This window comes from Xenopus laevis, chromosome 3S (assembly GCF_017654675.1).
Source record: "Xenopus laevis strain J_2021 chromosome 3S, Xenopus_laevis_v10.1, whole genome shotgun sequence".
In the NCBI taxonomy this organism is placed as follows: domain Eukaryota; kingdom Metazoa; phylum Chordata; class Amphibia; order Anura; family Pipidae; genus Xenopus; species Xenopus laevis.
This window is the reverse complement of record NC_054376.1, coordinates 45,519,055-45,541,526: the sequence shown is the minus strand read 5'-3', so window position 1 is coordinate 45,541,526 and position 22,472 is coordinate 45,519,055. Positions and strand designations below refer to the sequence as shown.

Here is a 22,472-nt window from a genome sequence, read left to right as displayed (position 1 = left end):
GAGTTCCATGACCATATAAAAGCACAAGGCCGAAGGCCGTTTATAAGGATATATATTTACAGGATATTCATGGCTTTTGTGTATCATAACATTATTTTCAGAAAATACATTATTTGGGGATTTTATGGACAGACTTTAAAGCCATGACACTGACCTGTGGTTGATAACCAATTATGCTGATGCACCGGGGGTCAACAAATGTGATGACTCCTTCAGTACTGTGACGAGATAGAAATTCAGTGGGAAGAGACATTCCATTCATATCTAGGCAACCTGGAGAACTTGTTACCTAAAAGAGAAAATATTATACTGGAGCCCAATATTTAAAGAGGCTTACATAAGACCAGAGGCAACATTAATGGTATACTTTCTGGAGTAAAACCCTGACACTGGTTTTTGTTTAAACATATTTACAAATGCATAGTGTCCATCAATCACCCATGGCCAACTTTGCAGAAAATATTGGCTCTTTAAATAAAACTATGTTAAACATGATACTTGGAAAATAAACATCTTCTTGGGAAAGATCTAAGCAAGTGTCACCTGTAATGATTCTCAGGAACATAACAGTTTTTGTCTTCATGGAGAACATGAGGATGTATATGTATATGGAACACAGAGAAGATGGGACCAACAGAACAATGAGCAAGTTACTATATGACTATTCCTTTTTTAGAAACACTCTCATCATAAGTTTGACTTTTTATAATTCATTAGCTTTAATAATCATATCTGTAACCAAACCTGTAGTCTCCCGATCGCCACCAAACAATATTTGCTCCCTTGGCCCACATCAGCATCTTCTTCAGGGATTGTTATTCCTGCAACATATTATTTTATTTTTTCCACTGTATATATATTCCATTACTATACAATGCTATCAGCTGATATAATAAAGTTAATTGCTCCCATATTAGTGCCTAAATATAAAATAAAAAAAATATACATTCTTCACTATAACATTCCTTTAGCATACACATTTGCAAAACTATTTTAAGCCTCCTATAATCCCTCTAATGTGTATATAACGTACCCTCAAAACAGCTGGCCAGCTATGCTGGTAAAATTAACACAGTATGAATGTAGCTTTGCTAATGTCAATGACAGCTATAAGGTTACTTCACTCTGGAAAGCCCACAAGGTGTAATCATGGCTGAAACTTCAACTTTAAAGCTAGCTTCTTACTGACAATAAAGCTGACTCAGTCCCAGATCTGTTATATCATACGGAAAGCATTTGCTTCTCAGTGGGTTAATGCAACCTCTGTAGATATGTGAATAGCTGATGTCCCTGGTTCCCCTCAGCTCTGCAGACATGAGGCACAAGAATGTTGTTTACTGGTAGCGATTCAGAGGCATGGAGCACATTTGTGTCTCATTAAAGGTATTTTTATCACATGCAGTTGAGCGCTGTTTGAAGTCATCCAACTTCCTGTTATGAATTTTGGAAAGAATGTGGCCGATCTTGCATGGAGATGGTTTTAGATTTTTTCCCAAGGCAAAGTTGGATGTGGCATAAGGGATGAGTCAGAAAAGGCATATCTTTAAGAGAGCTGCTCAGGACTTGCTTTTCCCAAACGATTAAGACAAACATAGAATTGTTTGCTGCCAATGAGCTTACACTTTTACAGAAATAGGGGGGAGATATAGCAAAACCTGAGAAAATTGTGCTGGGTATTTTGAGGGTTTGCAAATGCAATATGACTGTGCTTTGGAGTCAGGGAGATGGGGTCAATGACTGTTAAAATGTGATATCAAATATTAATGGATTTAAAGGAAAAGTAACACCAAAAAATGAAAGTGCTTTAAAGTAATGAAAATATTATGTAGTGTTGCCCTGCACTGGTAAAACTGATCTGTTTGCTTCAGAAACACTACTATAGTTCATATAAACAAGCTGCTGTGGAGCAATGGCGTAAATTGAAAAACGGCTATATGGCACAGGTTAACTAATGGATAACAGATAACTCCATTAGACAAAAAGAGCTTATTTGCTATCTGCTGTGTAACCTGTGCCTTTTCTCCTTTGAATGGCTGCCCCCATTGCTACACAGCAGCTTATTGATATAAACAATAGTAGTGTTTCTGAAGCAAACACAGCAGTTTTACCAGTGCAGGGCAACACTGCATTATATTTTCATTACTTTAAAACACTTTTATTTTTTGACGTTACCGTTCCTTTAACAGTGGGTGAAGTAATATATCACATACTAGGGGGATCCAGGATTATTTGGGTCCTGGTGGAGATCCTGACTTGAGTTTGTCTTCTTAATTTGTGTCCTTGGGGCCATAAGATATTTTGCAGTGGGGTCAATTCACTTCTAATGATGCCGATAAGATTTAATGAGAACTAAAACCATACAAAGGTTGGAACTTTCTCACATAAAGAAGAATCAAAACTTGTGAGACTTGCTATTTCCCGAAGCAGCAATCCAATGGCGTGATTAAATAGGGTTAATGGAAAGAGGCTGCGCTTCTGCATTGTCGCTGCCAGATTTGACTTCAGTTACACTTCCCTTTTATGGGGCTTTCTTCAGGCTACTGCCGAATAGATCCAGAACGTTTAAAAGCCAATTTGATGCAAAGGACTTGGCAGAAGTAGTCCTGCTAGGAATCTAGGATTTAACACCAGGCAATGGAAAATCTACAGCTCACTGCCTGGCGCACACTGCTCTGCATGGGTGCCAGATAGTTGCGGTTATTGTAGTCCAAAGATGATAAGAATGTAAGAAAGGGCCTTTGTAAAAGTTACTGAGAGGTTGCTTTATGACCCAACTGAGCTTGGAGTCATGGCCAGTGGTTTACTGATCTTGTTCACAGGAAGGAAAATAAAGGCTTTATCTTATGGGCTTACAGAGGATCTTAAAGCTTTGTATGCTCACTGTACATCACTTGTCATTGCACATACATTTCCCATGTTACTTACAGGGCTGGACCTTGTCTGGCCCTAATTGATATAAAAATGCAAAGTTCTCTGAGAAAGTATTATGATATTTTTGAATATAAATACAACATTATAATGCATTCCAAATAGATGAAAAGCATAGTGGGCAAATGTTACTGATACTAAGTATATATGGTCCTAACCCCCTCCAGTCAAAGGAAAATGTTTGTAATGACCAATTTCTCAGAAAAAACACGTATTGTTCTGGACAGTTTTCTTATTGTATCTATAAATTCAAAGGGATATATATATATATACATACATTTATATATATATATACTGTACTTTTTACACGGTATCTGCACTCCGGTCTAAACTTGACAGTGGTTGCAGGGTTAAATATAGCATACAGTTCATCAGAAGGACCCGCACTCCATATAATGTGAAACAAACGTGCTTGTTATAAATGCATTCATAATAAACAAATTTGTTTCACGTTATATAGAGTGCGGGTCCTTCTGATGAACTATATATATAGTTAAAGTACAAATCGGCTCTAGTCCCTAGTGCCCTAGCAACCAATTAGAACTTTTTAATAACAGGTAAAAATTTCGAACCAGGTCTAAAAACCAGTAGCAACCAATCACTAATTTTTCTGTGGTTGAAACATATAATTGGTTGCTTTGGGTTTCCAGACCTGCAACAAATTATGTGCCTGTTTTTACATTGCCCCATTGGCTCTCTCGCACATATTTGGTTGCTGTTGCAACCCTGTTATCATATAGCGTTAATCTAAAAGTAGCTGACCCTCATCTTGACCCTCAATCGTTGAAAGCCCACTAAAATAATGAATATATACTGAATGCCCTCACAGCCTATAATTTTCAGTGAGTGGAAGGGTCATTCTCCACAATCACTACTATAAAGCTACGATAGTTCAGCATGATATATACACTGTATAAACTATATATGTTCTTAAAATCCCAAAGCCCAAACCTGTCCATTGTACACATGCAGCCTTCTGAAAGCCAAGAACCATGTCTCTTTAAATTAAAACAATATTGTAAGATTTTCAAATATTCTTCAAATGGTTTCCATATTCTGATAGCATGTGCCATATAATCAGTTTTTTCAGCAGAACTGTTCCCAACCTGCAAAGTCTTCTGAGATTAATGTGGATAAGATAAAGTTTGAAATAAATAAAAATCGTTCACGAATACATCAAGAAAATCATAGAGGATATAATTAAGGTTTCTGTATATTTTGAGCTGCATTTTTTCCAAAGGGTGGTAACAGACCTGTCTACAGTTGCCTGATTCAATACATGCCTAATACAGATTGCTGAAACTCATCACTAGCCAAAGACTTTCAGGCTCACTTACAAAGGATGAGTGGGGGTGATGGACAAAGTACAAATGACAGCTTTTTTTTATATTTTGCACCTGAATTTGCTTCCAGGATGGAGAGCAAGAGTTGTACTTCTCTCACTATACAGTATTACCTTCATCTTGTGCAGCATAGCAGAAGGGCATCACTGAGACTGTGGCTGAACACGAGGGTCCTAAAAAATGCCCCTAGTTTGTATGTCATTTAGGAGATGCAAGGTAGGCAAGCCAGTGAACGCACTGAAGCCCTATAGACAATGCATGCTTATAGTTCAAGGCAGATAATGCTGCACAAAAGCTTTGTGCAAGGGCTCTGTATTTGGGGCACAAAGGGCTCCTGCACTTGCACATGACACTTGATGTGTTAGCTTGTTTCTTATGAAAAGGGTTAAAGCTATCTCAGATATGTGACGCCCTTGCCATTTCTTAATTAATCCGTTTACATTCACTGGAATGTTTGCATTTTAAATTTTTTCATTATGAAGTTGAGCTGCTACGTCTGGAGGTCATGGTCTTCATTACCTCCCATCAGAGGTCTCCTTCCAATCTGAACACATAAACAATCAGGAATTGCTGATGCTTTGCATGCGCTGGGATGTTCAATTCCCACATGCCATACATTAGTGGAGGGGCTGCTTGCTGCAGGCTAAACAATTCTATTTATAGGATTTTTCAAGCATAATCACAATTCCCACTACATAAAGAAGTGTGTGCAACAACTCTGGAGTCTACACAGGTTAGAGAGGGGCAGCAAAAATGTGCTCACGCGCATAACCGTAGAGTTTCTGTAGGTCAATTATAGTGTGTGTTTAGCATCTGCTGTGGTATTTTATTTATAAAACATCAACATTTTCCATCACTAAAGACACAAAAAGGTATTTTGAGAACATACAAAGCTGAGATAAACAAGGCTAGTGTTTGAGGCAACATTGGACAGGTGTGCATATGGATGCCTGGAACAGAAATGCCTGATGAACATGAGAACTGTAGATTTGGACAAATACAGAAAGGGAATAATCAAGACATTGGATCCATTAGGTTTAGGGATATGATTATCAGGCTAGGGAAATGTTATGGTCTAGAGATGTAAAGAAAATATCAAAGACATAAGCAACGGGTTTGAGGCAGTATGCATATGTATTCCTAAAATAGAAATGCCTGATGAACATGAGAACTGTAGATTTGGACAAATACAGAAAGGGAATAATGAAGACATTGGATCCATTAGGTTTAGGGATATGATTATCAGGGCCAACTGGCTTTACAGGACTGCTAAAAGCTCTTGGCTAGAAGAATCATATCATGATTGCACAAGCTGGGTATGGTTCTTGAAGGCTCCATGCACCAAGAGGGCTGTAGATGGTGGCAACATATGAATAATATAGTAATAGCATGTAACTATTAGCTGCATTAGCTATTCCTATTCAGAGAACTCTGGGCACGTGCATTTCTCCTCAACACAAGCTAATTTAACTCCTTTGTATTTTTGGATGCAAAACTATTTTATACACATATAAACTTGCATTAATCTTAGCATCCCAATCTTGTGCTTGCAGCATATTGGAAGTTACCTTAGAGTTCTATGTGTAAAAGTATATGGGTTTTCATACAGAGGGAGAATGTCTTAGTGATGCTTCATGTCCTCATGTCCACAAGAGCCATAAATATCCAGTAAATTATATTCTTGTAATCTACAGTTTGGTCATTTATCATTGGGACCAAACTGTAAATGATATCCTTATAAATAGTGTGCTCCTATGTCATTATAAACATGCCATTTATAACTTATGGTGATCTCTTCTAGAACTTTCATCCCTTGCACACTGCCTGTTACTTATCTAAAAGCCTCACATAAGCAATTATTATTTTGTACAAGAGCGCTGGAAAATTATTCTCTACCCCCTGCTAAAATGTATAATGATATGAAAGGTCACCTCGGAATTACATGACACTCGGCCTATGGCCTCATGCATTTATGGTGAAGTAACTCCTCCATTATGTATACAGGTATAGGATCCCTTATCCGGAAACCCGATATCCAGAAAGCTCCGAATTACGGAATGGCTGTCTCCCATAGACTCCATTTTATCCAAATAATCCAAATTTTTAAAAATGATTTCCTTTTTCTCTGTAATAATAAAACAGTAGCTTGTACTTGATCCTAACTAAGATATAATTAATCCTCATTGGAAGCGAAACCAGACTATTGGGTTTATTTAATATTTAAATGAATTTCTAATAGACTTAAGGCATGAAGACCCAAATTACGGAAAGATCCGTTATCCGGAAAACCCCAGGTCCCGAGCATTCTGGATAACAGGTCCCATACCTGTAATATGTTTATAAATAACAGTAGGGGTATATTATCCAATATATAAAAGGTGCTTAGTGATATTATCAGTTATTTGTGCTAAGTGGTGTATTTTCCAGTTACTCACTGAAATTTGTGTCTTGTGATAAATATTGTAAATATTGTAAAATATTAGGATAAGTCCCAGTGGAGTTCAATGGCCTGTATAAAAGCACAAGGCGAAAGGACGATTAGTGTATAATATATACAGTAGATATATATTTTACAATAGGAGGTACATTTTTACTATGTAAGGGGCGTACATACCATCCATCTATGTCATTAATGGTTTTCCGCTTACTAGTATAGGTTATAAGAACATGTAGGGGTTCTTGATTTATCAGATACTACATACACTCAGTAATTTACTAGAGGATATAACTGCAACAGCTGCTTGGAATCAGAATCACTTCCTTCATCACAGCCACTGAATATGCATGGCAAGAGAGCACAGTTTGTGTGTGCGAATAAATAGGACTTTATAAAGAAACTGCATGTGGTAACATCTGTGGCATACATACAATAAAACGTAGGGAATTCAAATTCATGAAAGAATCCATGCAGCAATGAGCTGTTTCCGTACAGTTCTTATAAATGTCCTGCTGGCCTCCAATAAACATATATAGAATAAAAAATGTAGAAAAATGTCACTTGTTACAGTGTGCTCAGAGGCATGAAGGCTCCCATTCCAAAAAGCATATAATAAATGGCTGCCATTGGAAAGAAAAGTCAGGATGCCAGTCTCACAGCACTTGGCACATGCTTTATATTTCTAAAAGAACTCAAATGCCAAATCATTTTTAATGAAAAGAGTCACTTCTCAAATTAGAGAGAGTAGTGCAAGCTGCCAAAATCATGTGCACTGCGTATAATGAAATACAGCCTAATGTAAATAAAGGCTACGTGTGTTTTCCTTCTAGGCTGTAAAATGCCTGACTTACCTTGTTATTTTAGCTCAGGGCTGCAGTGCTTCAAACTAGGACTCTCATCCCCTGTATGCTATATATGTGGGTGGGATTCCCTATGTTGGGATGTCTTGTTTTGTATGCACAATTTATGAGAAAATCAAAACCAGGCCCTAACCGATGATGATATGCGCACCCCCGTTAGTTCATGCCCTTCCCATGAACATATAACACAATAGAAGGGTGGCAATAAGTAAACTTAGCACCAGCTAGCATGAAGATAGTGGTGCTTAATACTTCTGGGCAAACTTTCCCTAGTGCCAATGTTCCCTTTAATTTCTTCTCAGCTATGTGCAAGAAAAAAATATTTTGTGTACACATTTTAAACTTGAGTGCACACATTTGTACTGTGTGCGCAGGTCAGAATAAATGCACAATTTGTTGTCCCCGCTGGCCTTAAAATTTGTGTGCGCGCCCACAAGCTCACAGCTTAGAGGGAACATTGTCTAGTGCAGTTACCCATAACAACCAATTAGAGATATTTTTGCACTATTGAGCTTTTACTAGGCTGATTATGGCAAATGATTGATTACAGACTTCTAATAATTCAAAAAGACAAACACAATGATAATAAAAGTGGCCCTGAAAACCAAAAACATACTATTTTGCTTCTTTCCAAGTCAAACAATGGTACATTGGTGGCCAAGATGTTCAGCCTCAGGAGCAGTCACTTGCCAATGCTAAGAAAGCTTCTGTTATTATTCATGGCAGCATAGCTACAAGAGGCCATAGTTTAATTTTCTAGAATCCATAGATGGCATTTAACTGATTTAATGAGGAAACAGCAACTTACATGCATGGCTATACTGGAACAGTAGGATGACATCTAATTAGGGGAAACAGAAAAAAATGGTATGGCAGCTCTCACTGACATAAATTAATAGCAGAATGCCGCCAACTGAACTTCTGGAGAGGAGTGAACTATTCCAATATGTCTGGCAGAACTTTTATTGAAAATAAATGGAATGTTAAACTAGTATATTAGCAGAGTATTTTTTGCCTTTAACTGGACTATTACATCATTGAATTTAAATAATCAATATCTATAATCAAATCATTAAAAAATAAGTTCTTAATTCCATCTAATTTTACCCCAAACTTTAGCCTGTTATATCTAGTGATATAACATGATTTTACTGCCTTATAAAGTATTTTAGTTGCCTATTGGGTAACCACTTTGTTTAAATGACCTGCAATGCCCTTATGAAATATAGCTTTTTATAAACAATATTTTGGTGATAAATGCTGTTGGAATTCCTGAAAGGAGACCAATGAATTAAGCATTTTCTTCCTGGGCTTTGATTCTATAACTTCATACTAGTAGCAGTAGTAGTAGAAGTAGTAGTAGTGCTGGCAATGCAAACTGGGAAAAGACAAAAAACTACCAGCTCCAGCTCTTCTCTTTGGATTCATTAGACAGATGAGATGAATCTAGGAGCATCCAAATACCCACCCTGTGTCTTGTAGTGGTTTTAAGTGTATGTTGCCAGATTGACCTCTCTTTCATAACTGGGGTCTTCCTAGCTAAAGGAGGCCATACATGCAAAGATCTATCTGTTTGATTAGGTCACCAATGAAATGCTGCTCAATGTATGTTACACAGACCAATGAGGTTCCTACTTGTTATATGTTATACCTGGTCAATTTACCTTTCAAGGATTTATCCACCAATATGGCACCTCAGCTATTTCCCAACAAAGAGAATGCTATTCTATAAGAGCACCTACCAGTAAATAAGATAACGGGTTGCAAATAAACCATTTTATGGCTTGTGCCTTGTAAATAATGGAATTGTTCAAAAAGCTGCATTGCATCTAAAGCTGAATTTCAGTGCTGATTAATAACTCAAAGTAATTCCCTGTATCAGAATGAGGACGTTGTCTAGACTTGTGTGCTCTTCTTAAAAACTACTTCCTGAAACTGTCTCCCCTGAAAGCAATGTCCAATAATATAAAAACACACTTCTTACCTGCTGGAGGCCAAGCTTTAATGTAGCCAGTGCAGTGAACTACAGAATACTGTGCTTCTCCCTCTTTCACTGGTCCTAGGCCGTTCCTGAAAAATAAAATCACAGGGCTATCTAATTTGGCAAAGTCATAGACAAGTTCCTCACAGCACAGGATGATATACCATCTAGGGTTATCAGAACTATTTACCTGTATCTCTTCCTCATTGTGCTAATTCTGTTCAGAGATAAGTGATCCAGGGGAGCATTGCCGCACCTATGGCAAAGCATATCAGTTAAGCACATGTAAGGAGGGAGATTTGAGAAAGTGATATATGAGGTAGAAAGAGATATAGGGGTAAATTTGAGTAAAGTTCCGCCACTAGAGTGAAATTCCGCAGCTCTCAATTAATTTCTATGGGATTTTGAAAGGCGTATTTATCAATGGGTGAAAGTGAAAGTTCACCCTTTGATGAATACGCCTTTAAAAATCCCATAGAAATGAATGGGGAGTGGCAGCATTTCACTCTAGTGGCGGAACCTCACTATTAACTTCACTTTTTGATAAATATACCCCTTAAGATCTACCATTTTCTCAGAACAAATATAGGTAATCCAGAGCTTATCAATATTAGTATCAATACAATTGTACAGACTTTATAAGTATGGTGGGTGTAGGCCCTGGACTTTCGTATAAGTAAGCAGCTTCTAGCTACTACCAATTGTATCCACACATTTTATGCTATCTTAGAGTCTATAGGGTACAAATATTGACATTTGAAATATATACGCAATTTGGCAGATCAAGCTTGTGCCACCTTATCCAGTGCTGCCAGAGGTCAAAATAAAGGATAGTCCTGGTGTTTCATATCTCCTTCCTCCCCCCCATTATTGAAAGCAGAAAGTCTTCACAATTCCTTCTCAGCACATTTATAAGTTTAATATATTACTCCAAAACAGTCATAACCAGCTTGGGTCTCAGCCAAAACATACTCATTTTCATGACAAGCTTCTAAAGCACAACGACTGGAATTCCTGATAGCAACAGAGAAATTCTTTGCAACTCTATAGAAGTGTGTGGGGGGATATAACTAATTAAGTTCAACTCCTAGATGTTCCATATCTTGGAGGAAATGTCCAGATCTGAGCTACTTTAGCTGATACAGTAACACACCCCTTTCAGTTGTTAAGGTATCCACACATTCTTGCCTTTTATACAAAATTCCCTTTTTTATGATTGTACATACCAGGGTAATGTGATGTTTTTTAAACCACACAACATGACTGACTAGGAAAGATTTAAGGGCTGCAGAAAAGGAATTGCCTTGACACACAACCTTTGAGGCTAATGAGAAAAAATGCCCTGAATATGATACAAATTCCATTTTATCACAATAATTGTTACTTTCCTTTGGTATTTATATCATACCCAAGTGATGCTTGTGGGTGCTGTAAGTTGTGGTTCAGCAGCAACTGAAAGACTGCTGGCTGCTCAGCTCTAACCTGCATGTTCCTAAACACTGACCTGCCAAATAACAGATAATTAAATGAAAACTATACCCCCTAACAATGAAGCCTCTATAAAAATATACTGCATAAAACAGCTCATATGTAAAACCCTGCTTTATGTAAATAAACCATATTCATAATAATATACTTTTTTAGTAGTACATGCCATTGCTAGTGTTGCTACCTTTTCTGGAAAAAATATCGCCCTTCCTATATATTTATCTTTTTCCCTTATTAATAACATTGGGATCAAACATCGTTTTTAAGGTGGCAACTCTAGCCTTTGGCTAATCCTAAATAAAAAATTGCCATTTTATAAAATAAGGGCCGCCCCCATGGTGCACACAAACCAACCATACATGTTAGGTCACATGAGCCAATTAACAGAGAGAGTTCTGCCTTTTGCTTCCACACTTCTTCCTGTTACAGTTACAGTTACAGTATTTCTGGTCAGGTGATCTCTGAGGCAGCACACAGACCATCACGAAATGGTGGTTCAAGGCAAGAGATGTAAAATTCCAAATACTCGTGAAAAAATGAAGTTCAGAAGTTTATTCAATATCATAATAGAACTGAAACTGAACTTTATTTTTTCACGAGTATTTGGACATTTTGTTTAATAGTGATTCAATGGTGCCTTGAAACTGGGGTAGGTCCTTTATACTTAACTGCCTTATTATAGGACTGACAATATAGACCCCTCGTGTTTATTACATTTTTTAAGAGATGTAAAAGGACAATATCTACTTAAATATATTTACCAGTTTTGTAAGATTCTTTAATATGCCCCTTAATTTAATGTAAACTGTTGCTTAAGTATTCATTTTGGGGGTATAGTTTTCCTTTAAGTAGTCTGCTTTTATGTTCCTTGCAAAAATTCCTACATACATGTGCCGGGCTGAAACTGTACCCATGTTAATGGGGAAGACTTGCTGTGATCAGCAACATTGTCATTGTTACCTCAATCTGCAGATGAATGAGCGCCTGGAGCCCATGCACATACGCATAGAAGACTGCTGCCCTTCCTTCTTCACTGTACCTGTTTTGAGGTCTAAGATACGGCCTAAAATACAGAAAAGTATGACATAATAATACATTTCGATTTCAGCTGTGTTCAGCAGTGCTGTATGGTAGTCACAAAAAAGATAAGGTAGGGAGTGGTCGAATATCAAGTAAAACACATTTTATATAGACAAAAGCGAGTGTATATCAGGCAAAAGTGAGTGTATATGAAGCAAAAGTGAATGTTTAAAAGTCTGCAGGGAAGGAATGAACATGAAGAACCTTTCAGGTGACAGGTGGGTGGAGAAGGGAATGGGAGATATAGGTTAGAGACTGTGCTTTGGTGGTGATATGAATTAGTGGCATCAAAAGTTTATTCAGGATCCTGACAAATGCACCATTCAATGTCCACACAAAATAGTGTAGACCAGTGTAGTTTCTAAACCAGTTTAAAATATTTAGATTATTTATTGCTATATAAGGTGATCATACAGCATACAGCTCTAGTGATTGGTCCCTTATTATTCATGTTTGCACCTACATTGGGGTGCAGAAGAGATAACAATAGATGATTCACAAGGCGAGTCAAATATTTTAAAGTAAACTCCAATCAGGAGGGAGTAGATTACCAATGACAAAACAAATACAAGGAGAGAAATGCTAATAAACTACTATGTAGCAAGTGGTGCAACCAGTTGGGTAAGCTCACTGTGCTGGGGAAACATACGGGGCACAAATTTGTTTCAATGCAAGGTAACTTTGGGTTAAATTTTAAAGTAGCCACACTATGTATATTTGCCCTACAAAGATTTGCAGTTAGCTGATGGGAAAGCTTTTGGAGAATAATCACCTTTCCTTTATACAAAATAAAACTATTGCCAAGATGTGTTCCATTTGCTGGACAAACAGATACAAATGTATATACTTTATGGTTTTACACACAGATGCCCACATTGGCAAATGCCATATTTGTGTTAGACATGCATGTGTAGAAGTTTTTGCCAATAGGATTTCTGATTCTCTAACTTGGGTGCTGAACTTACTCAACAATCAGACAAGGTTCCCAAATGCTAAAACATAATCAGCCAATTTCAATAAAAATGGGCATAACTTGTCTCAAGGCTTCAGGAGTTTAATCAGAATTTTGTTTACACTGGATAGATGGACAATGGCCTATGATTAAGGGATCTTGTTCCCGAAACGCGTAAGGCAATGTATACCTGCAGGATTCCGCAATAAACCTGCCTTTTATACCAGAGTGCCGTCCTTCCTTGGTTTTGAGACTATGTAATGACAAGAGTAGAGAAGAGTGGAGAATTAAAAACTGCTCCTTGGCAGAATGTCTTGGGCATTTTGAAATGTGAATTCTGAATGTGCTACGGTGTTGACTCAGAAATAGGATCCAACTTCAGCACAAGGCAATAGTTGAAGTATCTAGGTATAGGGACAAGAAGCAGCGTCCAACTTTTCATGCTAGCCATCATGCTAATAGCACACAGTGTACAACATAGGCCTTAAACTAATGACTAGACTTTGGGAAAGATATTTTGAATTGTAAACTAGTAGCCATGACAATGTGACGAAAAGGAATGTATGGTTATTAGGAGGTGTTCTAGCAACTTAATTCCTTCTCAGACCTTAAAATAAATAATCTGGCAAGAATAATTCCCACTTCTTTTATTAATACTGAGTCATCCTGTATAAATCACATTGTCTCCCGCTGCCTTCAGAACTGCAAAAGGGTGGCAATAAAAACACCACTGTGCTGTTCCACCCTTTGTGAAGTGAAGGGACTGCAATAAGAGCAGCAGATAATTTTCTTTGGTGCTGGCTAGGAGTAGTAATCTAAATATGATGTACCTGCTCTCTTAAAGTGGAATTCTACGTTATAATTACATTTTAATATGAAGCAGGACAAGCAGTGCTAAGTCAGAAATTGCCCAGTCAAGCAACGTGCCAGTAATTGCAGCATTGCCATAGTGCATTCTGCTCAGTATAACTTGTTAACTTTTACAGTCCTGTGGTGCCAATCACAGCTGCTCTGGTTACAGATGTCCTCTATTACCTTTCTCAGATTCCTCTCAATGCATTCCTGACACTTTCTTTTCTGGCTGCTAAGTGAACTGCCACATCAGATTTCATTCATCTTTTTAGTAGCATAGTTCATATGAGAGTTCAGGTCCCTGTTTTCTTAATTAATTAGCAGCGGATAATAAAAGCAAGGCCTGGTGACATATGGCTGGTCGGAGCAAGTGCCAGCTCATTCCCGTTAGTTTGGCGAAAGCAAAGTGCATAGCATGGAAAGAACCATCTGTGCCGTGTTAGGGGAGTTTAATGAACAGTCATTAAAAAGCTACATTTTATGTGGCAGGGACAGTGCTCTTTAGCCAGTATCTTAAAAGTAAAAGAGCAGGTAACACTCACAGATGGATCTTCTGCAAATGCTGGCAAACTCTTAATAGGTCCATTTGTTGTTGTTTTAATAGGTCCAGCTTTAATGCATTATTAATGCAAGATTGAGTTGTCACTTTAATGATGAGCAAATTGAACCATTTATGAGCGTGGGGCATATATGCACCATGAAGATACATATTGTATTGCATTCTCTGCTATTCATTAGATCAAAGAAGGCAATTAAAAATGCAAGTTTCTCTTTTTATTAGATTACTAACTTCTAAACAGACAGCTTAAAGGAGAAGGAAAGGTTAAAAGTAAGTAAGCTTTATCAGAAATGTCTCTATAAATACACCAATAAACCCTCAGTCAAATGAAGTTCTTTCCTTCTATTATGTACACATGTGCTTCTGTATCAGACTTCCTTTTTTCAGCTTAAACCTCCAGGGCTGGGCTTGAGCATGCTCAGTTTGCTCCTCTCCCTTCTCCACTCCCTGCTGCAATCTGAGCTCAGAGCTATGAGTGAGCAGTGTTATTACTGAGTGATGCCAAGGCACATGTAATCTATTTTTCCAGCTAAAGAGACAGACAGAATCAATGAAAAGCAGGGGGCAATAGGAATTAAGAGAAAAGTGGTTAAATAATGACAACAAGGGCTGTTCCCAACATTTAGTACAAATGACAAAGTCCAAGGAAATGCATCTTAAAGGGGTTTCTTGGAGAAATGTCAACTAATTTCATGTCTTGAGGATGATAATCATTCTTTTTTGAGACCTGATTTCATGATATCTGGAATTCAGAGGAATTTCGGGACTGGATCATTAGCACCCTAACAGCATGGGTACATGATGTGTTTGGTTTATATGTGGAGTACAGATATGTAAAGCACAAAAAGTCCTACTATTCTATTTCAGAACATCCAGTTGATAAGGTATTCTGTCCTGCCCTTATACAGTTCCACTAAAACTCTGACATTTTTTTGGAACAAGTTAAAAAAGAAAAATAAACTTAGGGTAAATTGTTTTTAATTTTTAATCGGAGAGCTCGGAAGTATTACAAGGAAAATAAAACAAAGCCAGGGAAAAGTTGCTGAACTTTAAAAATTTTGAGTACCATAATATGGGGAAGCAAAATAAGGCAGGGCAAATAAATATTTTACTGAGCGGAGAAGCAGAACTAGATCCAGAAAAACATCTGCCATAACAAACTGCTGGAAGAAACTGGGAAACATTAAACCTGGGCTGTTGGGAACTGTCAGGAACTATCCATTGCCAGGGACCTGCCGAGCACAGTGAGAATGAGGGTAGCATGCTGTGTTGCGGGAGTGCTCTGCTGGTATAACACACCCAGCTAAACCCCCCCCCCCATTATTAATAACAAGGCCTTTGTCCCAGTGATAGGCCAACAGCACAACACAAAAATACACAAAGGATCCATATCTACTTTTCAAGGACGATGTCACAAGGCAGCATTTGGGTTGTGACTTTTTTGCCTGCATGATAAAACTACGAAACGTTTCTGTGCATTTCCGCAATTTTTTTGTCTATTGGTAAAAATGAACACGTGCCATTTGGGAGATAGCTTTTCTCATTAGTCTTCTGATTCCAAAATCCATTGTTCCTCAGCAAGGTAGGTAACCAATCAGAAATTAGCTGTGATGTGCTATGTCAAACATGTGAACCAGCTAGGCCCGATTGCTTGTGAGTTGGCTATTCATTGAAACCTTGGCAGTTGAAGTTTCCAAGCAATAATTGCAGGAAAACCCTTATTTATCTCCTAATTAAATTTCTGACATGCAGACAACGGGAGTTGAGGTATTTCCTTGCACAAACCTGTCATGGAACTTTCTGATGTGCAGAGCTGCTCTCGGAGCTTCTCAATGTCATCGGGGTGTGTATGTTCATACAAATTACTCCCAAACCACTCTGACTGCGGTTGGTTCAATACAGGGGTGACTGAATCGGACACATAGATGACGCGGCCGGTTTCGGATGCTACCACGAACAGGAATCCATCTGCAGCCTCCAGTATGAGATGCTTCAGCTCCTGAATAGACATAATTAGAAGGAAGTGTGTACATGTTTTATAAAACAGAGACATCTGTGTGTATCACAATAAAAGTGAACCATTTATCATTTTTTGAGTAAATGTGCCTAACATTAAGATAAAGAAAGCTGCTTTAAAGGAAAACATACGTTATTTAAAGAGGGACTTGCCGTCAATTTATCTTCCTGCAGCTAGACACTAGTGTATGATTATAGTTTAGTGAATACAAAGAACATTCAAAAATATTTGTTTGCAGAATCTGCAATATTGCCTCAATAATGCACACTAGTAATTATACAAAAGTGGTGCTGTTGGTAATGCCTCATGCAAGGAAGGCAATATGGCAATTGCTATTTGCGTAAAAGCAAAAATGCATAGTAGCGTTGTGCTATGCCTTCAAAATCTGTTGATTCTTCTACTACTTCTACTGCAGGTATGGGATCTTTTATCCAGACTGCTTGGGACCTTGGCTTTTCTGGATGAAGTGTTTTCCACCAATATATAATGCATTAGCCTGATTTAACATCGTCCCAGGTTTTACACCATTTTGTCTATGGGAGATGGACTTCCAGTAATTTGAGCTCTGAACAATGGGTTTCTGGATAAGGGACCTCATACCTGTACAAGTAAATGTAAAACAAGGCCTACTGATAAACTGGGTATAGCAGATTAATTTTTTTGGCCTACATTATAGGGAGTATAATGTGTATTTTTCACAGGCAATTTGCAGCCATAACTGCAGTAATCTATAGCAACCAATTATTATTATTATTATTAATAATAATGTAATTAGCAGGTAGCATTTACTGGTCAACTGTTTAAAAGCAGACATCTAATTGGTTGCTATGGGTTTCTGCACCTGTGGAAACGTTTTGGGGGTTATGCAATAAAAAAGCAAACTTTGCTACGTCTAATGAACTATAACAAGCAATAAGCAGGTAGTATTCAATGTGGTGTGTTTATTACATATGGTTTTTTTTTAAATATATTGTTACAATAGAGTAACAAGTCTAGTTAGAAACAGCAACCGCATGTAACCCATAAACTCCAGGTCTTTGTTTTCAAACTGCTACCAGTAAATGCTACCTGCTGATTGATTGCTATGGGTGGTTACTGGAACAGCAGCAAACTTGCCACCTTTTATTATAGTAAGCGTTTTGTTAACGGCAAAAATGAAAATGTAATATAAGATTCAGAATTCTGTAATAAGAAACTTTCTGAATACAATCAATTAAAAATTCTGTACTGTTTCTGAAATAATCAAGTTTATCTTCACTATTCCTCTCTCAGCATCTGTTTCTCCTCAATCTGTCTTCATTCAGGAGTTGGGTGTCAGATATTCATTGACAATTAGATCTAATATATCTTATTGGGGGGCTCCTTTTGCCTAAAACAGTGATGGGCAAAGTGTGGCTCTCCAGCTGTTGCAAGACTACAACTCCCACCATGCCCTGCTGTAGGCTGATCGCTGTAGGCAGTCTTTGCATGCAGGGACTTGTAGTTCTGCAACAGCTGGAGAGCCGCACTTTGCCCATCACTGGCCTAGAGATGTATTAGAGCTCACTCTATTAAAATCCCCAGACATTGGGAGTCTCTCTACATGCAGATTTTGTGCAAAGGCAGTTATTTTGTTACATTTTGTTTGTACTGTAATCAGTTATTTGAGTGAGCTCTAATTCATAAGATCTAACTGTCAATGACTATCTGACACCCAACTGCTGCATGAAGACAGAATGAAGAGAAACAGATGCTGAGAGAGGGATAGTGAATATGAACTTGATTATTTCAGAAACAGTGCAGAATATTTAATTGATTGTATTTAGAAAGTTTCAGTATGAGGAAGCTTATATTAAATTTTCATTTTTGCAGTTCCTTTTTAAGAAAACTCCACTCCTTTGACACTTACATTTATATGAATGCCTATTGTTTATTTACTAGATTTACAGTTATCTACTAGAACAGTTTATAACTTACCCACTTGTTTGTATTACTGTATAAATGAATTGTTCAGCTGTCCAGAGCTGCATACACAAGTAATGTAATTAATACAAATATATGTACACAATGCAACTAACATTCAGTGGACTATTTTTCCCTTATCATATCTGTCTCCATTCTTACATCCCCCTTCCTTTCACTGGCAAGTGTGTGTGGGTTTGATTGCTCAGATTGTGGCAGCACCTGTTCTGTTAAGAAGGAAGGCTTATAAGCTCCGTCCGTGGATTTATTTCCTGTCCCCCTCATGGACTTCATGTGGGACACAGCCATGCGCAGGATGGTGAGCTTGTCAGGTTTGCGTGCGAGGGCACTGCAGGTGGGAACCATGTCGGACAGCTCTGTGATGTACTGTGTCATCTTATTCCTCCGACGTCTTTCAATTTCACTGTGATTCTCTCTGAAAGCAGAATCAGAGCAGGAGAAAAAAACGGAAGAGTATAAGGATCAGCACCAAGCAGAGCCGTCCAGAGACACGGTCCCCGCTACCCAACGCACACACGTGTGAGGCTCAAGGAAGGTAGCTTCCATACTCTGTGATTTCTACTTCATCTCAGGTCTAATGATTTGCTTTTCCTTGCTCATACTACTCTCCAGTGTCTGAGCGGGACTTCTTTTCAGTTTTCTTGTCAAAAGGCACAAAAGGGTTTTAATTTTATTTATAGAAAGTGGTTCATTGATTGTTTCACTGGAGAGTCAGTGCCGTCACCATGTAGAAATGGTTCAGTGACGGGCAACACTGCTCTGCTTTGCATCACAAACGCTCAACAGCCAGCTGCAATGCAAACACCAATGAAATAATCAATCTCTCAGAGGGTCAGTAAAAACAAAAACATGACGCAAAGGGGGTAATTTATTAAAGTCCGAATGCCAAAAATTTTAGTGAAAAAAAAACCTTTTCAAGCTTTATTATACCCCGAGGATGGAAAAAGTCTGAATCTGAAAATCTGACCTACCAATGTTGTATATAAGTCAATGGGAGAGGTCCCTATCCTACTTAGAAGTTCCTGTGGTCTGTGCTGGAATTTCAGAATTTTCGGGCAAAAATCTGAAAAATTCAGGCTTTTCAGGAAAAAGCAAGAAAAAATCATAAGATTCAGGAAAAGACTCAGAAAAAAAATCACACAATTTGGGTTTTCGCTCAGTTGTATCGAGTTTGTCCCCAATTCAATTAAATCATGATTTTTTAATAATAATTAATGTCAAATTGTGGATTCTAGGACTTTTTTAATTAAAAAAAAATGAAAACTCTGATAAATAACCCCCAAAGAGTTTTTGAAAATACAAGGGAAGATATACCCCTATTTAATGTGAGCTCATTTAGTTGGACTTGTGTAGAGAAGGTGTATAAATACTATTTGAACTTCCAGAAATAAATGTGTGTTTTACACCCAGATATACCTGATTCCACAGACTGAAAGTAAACCATAATAATCTGACTTAAAGGCACCAATTCCCCACTCTTCCTTAGGTTGCCATTTAGCCACCTCCTTCACCATGATCCGTGTTGAAGTAATGGATTCTGGGACTTACATTCCCTCTGCATTCCATTGTGGGAGACTGGGAGGTGCATCGTTTTTCTGTAAAGCAGAAGGAATTGAAGTGTCTCTATCAAGGGTTCCTGTCTGGGGAATCTGGTATATCTGTTCATATCTGCTAAGTTCAGATAGTGTTTATGTACCTTCTACACATACCCAACTGAATGAGAACATATACAAAAAACTGTTTATATTTTCCCTTTAAAGGGGTGGTTCTCCGCTATGTTAACTTTTAGTATGTTATAGAATGGCTAATTCTGAGCAACTTTTCAATTAACCATCATTTTGTCTTTTTTAATAGTTTTTGAGTTATCTTTCTAGCTTTCAAACGGGGGGTTACTGACCCCATCTTAAAAACAAATGCTCTATAAGGCTACAAATGTATTGTTACTTTTCGTTAGTCATTTATCTCTGCAGGCCCTCTCCTATTCATATTCCAGTCTCTTGTTCAAATCAATGCATGGTTGCTTGGGTAATTTGGACCTTAGATACCATATTGTTGAAAGTGCAATCTGGAGAGCTGCTGAATAAAACACTAAATAACTCAAAAAACACAAATAATAAAAAAATGAAAACCAATTGCAAAGTGTCTCAGAATATCACTCTCTACCTCTCACTAAAAGTTTATTTAAAGGTGAACAACTCCTTTAGCGTAAATGTGTTCCCCGGGACACAAGTGCTAAGAGGCACCAGAGTGCACCGGGGAAAAGCTGCACTCATGTAAGGAGTAAAGTGTCTGAACTGGCTTGGATAACACTTATATCCTATCTCTTCACTACATTTGTATATAGTAGTGCCATGCTGCATGAAATTGTTGTCCTGTAACTTTAATCGAACCACCTATGAATGATAGAGATACCAGATCATGTGAAAAACTGAAGTCACTCCTAGGAAATCCAGCTAGAAGGGCTCCACTGATCGCATTTCATTTAAACACACTTATTTTGAAATCAATGCAACCCAGCATAGTGTTCTGAAAAAAAGTGATTTGGTAACCATGGGGGTGTATTTATTTGAAGTATTTTGGGAAATCTTTTCTAAAGCAAACAGATATATATGCATATGTGTATATATAGGGAATGGACGCCATGTGTACATAATTAGTTATACTCCTACATTTCCACTATAAAGGATAGGATTTAAATTTCATACAAGGGACCTATACTCTGAAATCTGGCCATCTGGTTGCAAGAGGATCAAAGTTGCCATGAAAAAACAAAAGGGGCAACCCCATCACCTTCTACTAACATTTATTCAAATTAGTGCTTTGTAGATTGATTGATCACAGCAAATTCCAGTCTACAGCATTAAATTAAAATGGACAGATCCAACCTCACCCAAAAAGGAAAGTTATTGAGTGAATCTGCAATGGCAGATGTCCATTCTACAGCAACGCTATATATCCTTACATGACAGGATGGGAGATCCTAGTGCCGGTCCAGGCCAGGCAACTTCGGCCCCCGACGCAGCAGTGCGCAGCCAAGTACGCGCGTGCGTAACCGCGTGCAACCAGGGGCGCGCGTGCGTAACCATGCGTAACTGGTGACGCGCGTGCGCAACCGCGCGCAACCGAGGACGCACGTGCGCAAAGCACAGTGGGGGTCATTTATCAACACTGGGCAAATTTGCCCATGGGCAGTAACCCATGGCAACCAATGAAATTGCTGCATTCATTTTTCTACTTGCAGCTTGCTTTAAAAAGCTAATCACTGATTGGTTGCTATAGGTTACTGCCCATGGGCAAATTTGCCCAGTGTTGATAAATGAGCCCCTTTGACTTCAGAGAGCGCACCCACTTTTTCCTGAGGTAAGAATTGCCGGACCAGGGGTAGGCTGCATGTGAGGTACTTGCCTAGCCCCCCCCCACGTTTTGCGCCCTAGGCACGTGCCTCTGTCTTCTGCCTACCCATAGTTCCAGCCCTGCCAGCCAGGTCCTACGCTGAGTACACAATAATCCACCATTCTGCAGAGTTAAAGGGGAAGGAAACCTTGTTGGCGCAAACCCCCCACCCCCCTCCTGTTTGCTGCCCACCCTCCCTCCTCCCCCCTGGCCTACCCGTCCCGCTGCCAAATGCCCCTAACTTGTTACTTACCCTTCTGCGCAGGTCCAGTCCAGGGAGTTCACAGACGACATCTTCCACGCAATCTTCTTCCTGCTGTGAATGGCGTTTTGGCGCATGCGCAGTAGGATCATTTCGCCGGTACGGATCTACTGCGCATGCGCCAAAAGTCACGCGCATGCGCACTAGATCGTACCGGCGAAATGATCCTACTGCGCATGCGCCAAAACGCCGTTCACAGCAGGAAGAAGATTGCGTGGAAGATGTCGTCTGTGAACTCCCTGGACTGGACCGGCGCAGAAGGGTAAGTAACAAGTTAGGGGCATTTGCCCAGCGGGACGGGTAGGCCAGGGGGGAGGAGGGAGGGTGGGAAACAAACGGGAGGGGGGGTGGGGGGTTT

General features: G+C 38.7%; 1 protein-coding gene across 6 annotated transcripts in view; it reads right to left on the bottom strand.

Annotated features, from left to right (window-relative positions):
• Window positions 1-22,472, bottom strand: part of LOC108712854 (aryl hydrocarbon receptor nuclear translocator 2) — a 40,622-nt gene that overhangs the window by 8,438 nt on the left and 9,712 nt on the right. For all 6 annotated transcript variants that reach the window (XM_018255330.2, XM_041588243.1, XM_041588240.1 and 3 more), the window contains 7 exons: window positions 18,661-18,874; window positions 16,266-16,479; window positions 11,998-12,100; window positions 9,740-9,805; window positions 9,553-9,638; window positions 745-821; window positions 155-289 (listed from right to left, as the gene is read on the bottom strand). In XM_018255330.2, the coding sequence (XP_018110819.1) occupies window positions 155-289; window positions 745-821; window positions 9,553-9,638; window positions 9,740-9,805; window positions 11,998-12,100; window positions 16,266-16,479; window positions 18,661-18,874 (895 nt within the window). The remainder of the gene's footprint in view (window positions 1-154; window positions 290-744; window positions 822-9,552; window positions 9,639-9,739; window positions 9,806-11,997; window positions 12,101-16,265; window positions 16,480-18,660; window positions 18,875-22,472) is intronic.